The sequence below is a fragment of the Haemorhous mexicanus genome, chromosome 12 (genome assembly GCF_027477595.1).
Source record: "Haemorhous mexicanus isolate bHaeMex1 chromosome 12, bHaeMex1.pri, whole genome shotgun sequence".
Lineage (NCBI taxonomy): Eukaryota > Metazoa > Chordata > Aves > Passeriformes > Fringillidae > Haemorhous > Haemorhous mexicanus.
The window spans coordinates 18,071,412-18,078,316 of NC_082352.1; the positions used below are offsets into that span (position 1 = coordinate 18,071,412).

Consider the following 6,905-nt stretch of genomic DNA (forward strand, 5'->3'; position numbering starts at 1 on the left):
ATGTTTTCAGTAATTTTGAGTCTTAAGATCTGGAATAAATAGTCTTGGAAATAGGAAACAGTTGTTATAATAGAAGAAAGATTGTGGTTGGGAGCTTAATATAAAATTTTGTATTGATTTCAAAACAGGTTTTTGCAGAATCCAAGTCTCTTACAGGGATGTTCTATTATTGAGCTATCTAGTTTTTAACATCTCATTTATAATGCTTGGCACGTTCAATAAAGTGCAAGCAATGAATAATACTGTTTGTCTGAAGAGAAATGAAGGCTATATCTTACGTTAGAGGGTAGTAAGGATCTATGGTGTGACCATCTCCAGTGCTAATGGTACAGGAAAGGTTCCCAGAGTATGGTGAGAGCAGCCAGATCAAAGTGACTGTGATATTTTCAAAGACAAAACATGTGTCTTTCATAACCAGCTGCAGACCTGCAAAGCAGAATCACAATTCAGTGCCAGTGTTTGTCTACTTTCCTTACAAAATTCAATTTATTTTCAGGCATTGAGAGCCAGCCTGCTCCAAATCACAGCTGGTACTGCTGCTAATTTGTGTGCATTAGTGGTGTGACAGGGAGCTGATTCTTTTCCATGACTAGTAATCAAAATTCTCGTTGGAACATAATTTCATATAAATATGTTTTATGTGTCTGAATTTCTGGGCTTTATATTCTACCCAGAACCCTCAGTTAGGAGAGGGAATCTACATTTTTGTGCCTATTCTCAGTGATCTCCACTATTCCAGTTTCTTCCCTGAGGATGGAACAGTGATTTTGAAGATAAATATCAGTGGTCTCAGTGTCACAGCAAAGAACAGGACAGGCTTCTTAGGTGGACATTCTCCTCCCTCTTACCTTCCTTGCAGTGGTATTGAATAGACAAATAGCTTCCCAAAGCTGGACAAGGATCTCCAAAGAAAATGCCATCTGCTGCCACCTGGCAGGCCTGTAGCCCCTGACACTGGCCTGCAAAGGGAGCGTTTCAGATCAGCACGTGGCTCTTGGCTTTAGTGGCACAACAGCTCAGATGAAAGATGAATGAGAAACAAAAAGGGCAGGAGGAGCAGTATCATGTCTCTGATTTCTAGACAAATTTCCACATCACTTTGACTTTAGTGTGTTGCTTATTTTGTGGCATTTCTTAGCAACAATTCATTTTCTTGGAACAAAGCTGAATTTGAAAAACTATGATAAAAAAAAGAAAAAAAAAAGTTTTTGTGTTTTGTTTAATTTTGGCTGGAAGCCCTAAGAATCTCCCTGGGGACAGGCCACAGTCACTGTTTTGTACCCAAGCCCTTGGCTCCTGCAGGGTGGATGCCTGACACGAGGCAGGGAGCAGCAGGTCCCTCCTGCCCTCATGTCCCCAGTGGTGTCAGCCTTTTCACCCCTCCTGCTTTGGAGTTAGGTTTGTTTGGATGTGTTGCCTTCCATCTCTGCCAAACCTTGTGTATCCCACTGAATTTGTCAAGGAATCAGCATGCTCACATGTTTTCTTCCTACAGTAAGAGGAGCCAGCCACACCCTTGTCAGGCACACCCCTTACCCTTCATTTGCTCCTCCCCTCCCTCCTCTCCTTCTCTGACTCTTTGCTCCTCACAAAACTCCTCCTTTCCATCCAGCCTCCTGTAGCACCTCCTCCCCGTCAGTAGTTCTCTTTGATTCCCTTCAGTTTAGGAATAATCCACTTTCCCATCTGCAAACTGCTGGAGAAAAGGATAAAGTATTCGAGGCACAAGGAACTTTGGTACCCACTTTGTGTTTCTGACAAGCAATGCTGTAAGATACCACCTGCTACTTCATCCTTGACACTGAGCCAGCTGCAGCCTTCATCTCTTTCAAGCTGCAGAGGAGTCTCTGACACACAGTAATGAGGGGTCTTCCTCCCATAGAAGCTCTCTTCAATTTGAATCACTTCTCCTGATCCACACTGTACAGTGGCATTGGAATTATCACAAGCGATGCTCTGGCCAGATTCTAATAGGAGAAAAGAACCCCAAATATTACCTTTCTGAATTTCTGAAAAATCCTGATACAATTCTACTCCATGTCAATTTTGTTTTGTTTGTCTTTCTTCCCTTTTCTCCCTTTTAAGCTAAACAATTAAGAAAATTTAAGAAAATTAAAAAGAATTAAATATTTTTATTTTTTAAAACTCAAAATTAATAGATATATGTTTTTACTGCTTTAAAACATAGAGGACATTTTCAATAAGCAAAAATATTTTAATTATAAAAATAGATAGTATTTTGTGAAAAACTCAGCATTTGTTTGACCTGAAATGCTGGAAGGTTTAAAGTTGCTCCTTACTTCTGAAAGAGATGTATGGATTGCATAATATTCAGTTAATTGCTTTGGAGAATAGTTTGCATATTAAGTGTGGGAGCTGATCCCATTTCTGCCACAGAGACTCCTTTGTTCCTGTGTGATATTTGACTGACTTCATTCACAGGACTGCTCAGATGGGTAAGGTCATAGTTCTAAATACATACACCTCATTCTTTGATTAATCTGGGACAGTTAATTATCTTTCAGAATTTTAGTATCGTGTAGTAATCAGGCTGCTTAATACCCTGAAGAGGAGGATGTGAATAACTGCTCTCATATGGGAGTGTTGCAAAAGGGTGTTTTTGTTTCAGCTGTTCCAGGTTTAAATACATTGTCCTCCCGTGGTTGTTTGGATCATTCCCCTCAAGTCCCTTGATTAACAGTGCCAGTGTGTGCACACTGCAATAATTGTGTGCTATTGTTATTTAAAGGCTAAAGCTAAGCCTGGCTGTAACTATAGCAACATGATCAGTTTGCAGATTAGAGCTCTCTAAATAAGCTTGAAAAATAACTTGCTGGGAAATTCTAGTATGGACCATTATCTCATGCCTTTTTAATTTGTTCTCTATATGCAGGTTTCTCACAGTATTTGCTCTCTCAGCAACTTTTACATGGAAAGATGGACAAAACTTGGTCTGTGTTTCTAGGTACAAACCCTGCTTTGATACATATATATTTACTATAGTAAACTGCTAACCTACAGAACACCAAATGGTAGAATTGCCTTGATCTGGTCTTGGTTTCCTGGGTGGTGGAATGATGAATGTAGTGTAAGATATTGTTGCTCTTTGAATTTAATGGGCTCTCAGTCAGATCCTATGGTAACAGATGATACTTTCCTTACAAACAGACAGTTGTCTACTGGGCTGTAATGGAAAAATCATTTTAGTCTGTTTTTGCAAGAAAAATAAGCTTAAGGGGTTGTGCTGTCTGCCAGTTTCCTCTCCCTCAGTCATTTTTAATGTTAGTCATTTTTAGCTAAATTTGATGTATAGATATAAACCTTCAACACCCTAAAATGTCATGAAATGCAATATCTAGGGAGAAGAGAAAGAGCTACATCAATACCATGGACATGGAATTCAAGTGACCAGCACATACAGCTGGAGCTCTGGAGCTGCTGCAGAGGAGGGAGCTGAGGCAGTGAAAAGTATTTGCAGAGGTGGGACATGCTGGGGATATGGGGGTGAACTGGGAGTGCTGAGTAGAGTAGGGAAGGGATGTGGAGCAGAAAATCAGGATAGGAAACAAAACTTTATTAGCTTTGCTTATTGCAGAACAACTTGTTATTTATGTCAGTAGTAGCAGACTGCTGGACAGGGCAGTGTCAGTTCTAGGGCTTGTGGAGGAAACCTGTACTTGCATATTTGATTGGAAGCCTTTTATATTAGTGATCCCACAGCCAGACTGTCCTTCCAGTGCTTGTGACCCCAGTTGTAGCTGCAGTTTAAAGTATTCCTGTGCAAAGTGAGAGGAACACAAATTCCCCTCATATCTATATGTTTAAAGGGATGAGATTGCAGCATTTCTTTCTAGAACTGCTTGTTCCAAGTCACAATTTGAGTGACACAATGTCTGTGGATTTTCTGTCTGAGCACAGGAAGTACAGGTTCCTGTCTGCTTCCTTGACCTGGGAAAACCTTGAACTTCACATGGTGGAAGGGTCTCAGAAGAAACAAGAAAAACTTGCTCTCACTTTTGCTCACTCCAGACTGCAAGGAGTGGTGCCTCTGGAAGCCTGCCTATATTTTTGCTTCAGTTACAAATTGAAATTATTCTGGCCCACTTCAATGAGTGTTTTTATGGTACAGCCATATGGGTCCTACCTAGCCCAGGTATTATGGTGTTGTGAGAGTTTATTCTTGCAGCCATGCTTTAACACAGCCAGCTTATGTCCACTGAAGATGTGGACAGCTACACATTATATTCACTCTCAGATCCATTTCTATTTTATCAACCCTCTGCTGGAACCCTGGGCCTTAATGTCTGGTTGCTGAGCACCTGCATCTCCCCAGATTTGTGGGTTCTTCCTTCTTTGGATCAAATCTTTATCAGCACACTGAAAAAAGAGCATCTGCTGGGGTTATATGATTTTTTGCTTGTTCACATTTAGTAAGATTCATGAAGTAATTTCCCAGCTACTTTGAAAGCAACGAGGCAATTTATGCCCCATTGTGATCACAGCACACTCACTTCCCTGTTCCAGCTGTTGTGTATCTTACCAAACTCACAAATGAAGTCAAATTCCTGGCTGCAATTTTCAGTCACACCCCACTGATACTTGGCATTCTTCAGGATGTACCCACACATGGATGAGAAGGGAGATGGCTGATCCTTGTACCAGTTACTGTAGATTAGATTTGAAGTGTCCAGCCAGGTTATTGACCCTGCAAACAGAGAAATTGTGTCCTGAATGTTTATTTTCCACAGTAATACAATTAGAGCCAGAGCCTGCAGAGCAGGACTGTAGCCCTGCTCCTACTGAAGCAGAGATGGTTAGTCTGGGAAAGAATCTTCAATTACATTTTATATTGAACCTGATACAATCATGAAAAGAGCCACTGCCACTTCCACCTGTGCTCCCAGCCTCAAGATTTCACCATTTCCCTGGCATCAGATCTTGCAGCACTTCCTAGTGGGATGAATTGGCTTCCACTGGAGACCCAACCCAGCACAGTTGTTTCACTGGGTCAGCAAGCTGGTCTCACTCACCATGTGTTCACACAACTACAAGATCCAATGGAAAGGGTGATAACATGCAACAAGGAAGTGAAGCAGGTAATTAAACATCTTAATAGAAATCTGAAGATACAGCAACAAAAGAGACTTTTCAGCAGACATCTACAAAGGGACTTACTGCATTTTCTACCATGTTAAGAAAGCATCATGAGCTGATATAATTTTAAAGATGTGATTTTAAAACCACTTACCATCAGTAGTTTCATTCAGCAAGGAGTTTGAGATCAGTCCTATCCACCATTCCTGATCCTCAGCAATATGTTTTTGCAAGAACTCTTGAGTTTCCTCATTTTGAATAAAGACAAGATGCCCTCCTCCTCTCTCACACCAGCTCTGGGCACCTGTGAAGGTTTGCTGGAGTCTAACAAACTCATAGCATGAATGGTTGAAAGCTTGCTGGTACTTTGAACAAGGTATTCCTTCATCAGTTGCTTCCTCCACAGCCAAACACACAGCAAGAAAAATCAGAGCTGTGACTCCCAGCCACATTCTCAGCTCAGTGCTGTGCATTGCACTGGTCTTGCTTACCAGAACACCACTCTTTTTGCTGTCTTCTTCAAAGGCAGAAATAGAGCATGGAACAGACCAGAACTTCTAATATATAATTGTGATTGTGCCTGGGGGGTGTTGTGCTGATGCTAAGTCCCTGCACTGACCCTTGTGAGCTCTATTATACAAATGTCACATCCCATGTGAGATCAGTTTGAGGAGGAGACATTAAATCATTGCTTTCCTTGTGAGCAGAGAAGATAAAGTTGATATATGCTACTGTTGGACATGTGGAAAAGTGAGATAAAGCTCCTACATCAAAGGCTTCATTGTGTGAATGTTGAAGCTGGGAGGTCTTTACAAAAGCAAAGAGATAAAATAGTGAGATTAAAAAAAAAAGAGAAACACAAAGAGTTATGAGATGGGAAAACACACTGCTTCTCTAGATACATTTAATTGGTCTGGATTGCTTTATTTTAATTATTATTGAGGTGGCTCTTTTAGATGCTAATGCAATGTCTATAATTACTGTATCAGATCCATCCTGCCCTCCTGTTTACACATGTGCAGATTTCATCTCAGCTGTTCAAGAAGCTTCATTTTGAGCTGTTGTGTCTGCTTAGAATTCCACACCTCAAATGAAATGCTCCCATCATGCCTTAAAAGATAAGCTGCTCAGCTCTTTGGAGCTACAGTATTTATACCTGCTGGGAGGCAGAAGAGAAGGCTGTAACTTAAATCAATGATTTAGGAAAGATGAAAATATTGCTTTAATCATCAGAACTACTTGAGAGCCCTATTAGCACATTCCAAAGGCTGATGATGGACTTTGGGAAGCAAGCCCAGCAACGTTTAGGGGCTGAAATCTCTAAATGCATCTCAACTTCCTTATAAAAGATATCCATCAAGTTTACAAAGCCACCAGCTTAGTAGAAGCACAGTACAAGGAAGGATTTTAGCTATTGTGATCCTCCTGTCCTTGGCATTAACTCTATTGAGTTTGATGCCATTATTATTAATTTATACCACCATAACCCGAATGTGAAAGAACAGGCACTTATATTTAGACATGGATCAGTGAGCAGTTAGCAGAGCACAGAGGAATCAGCAGTGTTTGGTGGATTCCTGCACTGCAGAAATGCCTCCTGCCCTGCACTGCTGGGCTGAAGGCAGTGCCCATCCCTGCAGTGTGCCAGTCCAGCTCCAAAGCTTTCTGCCAAAGCCGAGTGCATGCACTGCATCCAGTCACCATCTGAGAGTGAACTTCAATCCCAAGACCTTTCTCGACCTCCAGTTTATGGCTGTCTTGCTCAGCAGGAAAAAGCAGGACTGTTATCAGGGTTTTCAAGATAAAGTTAA

At 41.1% G+C, this 6,905-nt stretch overlaps 1 protein-coding gene across 1 annotated transcript in view; it reads right to left on the minus strand.

The window, feature by feature from the left end:
- The window catches only part of LOC132333017 (polycystin-1-like protein 2), a 36,873-nt gene extending 30,295 nt beyond the window's left edge, over window positions 1-6,578 (minus strand). The window contains exons 1-6 of the mRNA XM_059857744.1: window positions 6,573-6,578; window positions 5,249-5,651; window positions 4,541-4,705; window positions 1,782-1,967; window positions 849-959; window positions 279-426 (exon numbers count right to left, since the gene is read on the minus strand). Of these exons, the coding sequence (XP_059713727.1) occupies window positions 279-426; window positions 849-959; window positions 1,782-1,967; window positions 4,541-4,705; window positions 5,249-5,651; window positions 6,573-6,578 (1,019 nt within the window). The remainder of the gene's footprint in view (window positions 1-278; window positions 427-848; window positions 960-1,781; window positions 1,968-4,540; window positions 4,706-5,248; window positions 5,652-6,572) is intronic.
- Window positions 6,579-6,905: the final 327 nt, after the last annotated feature.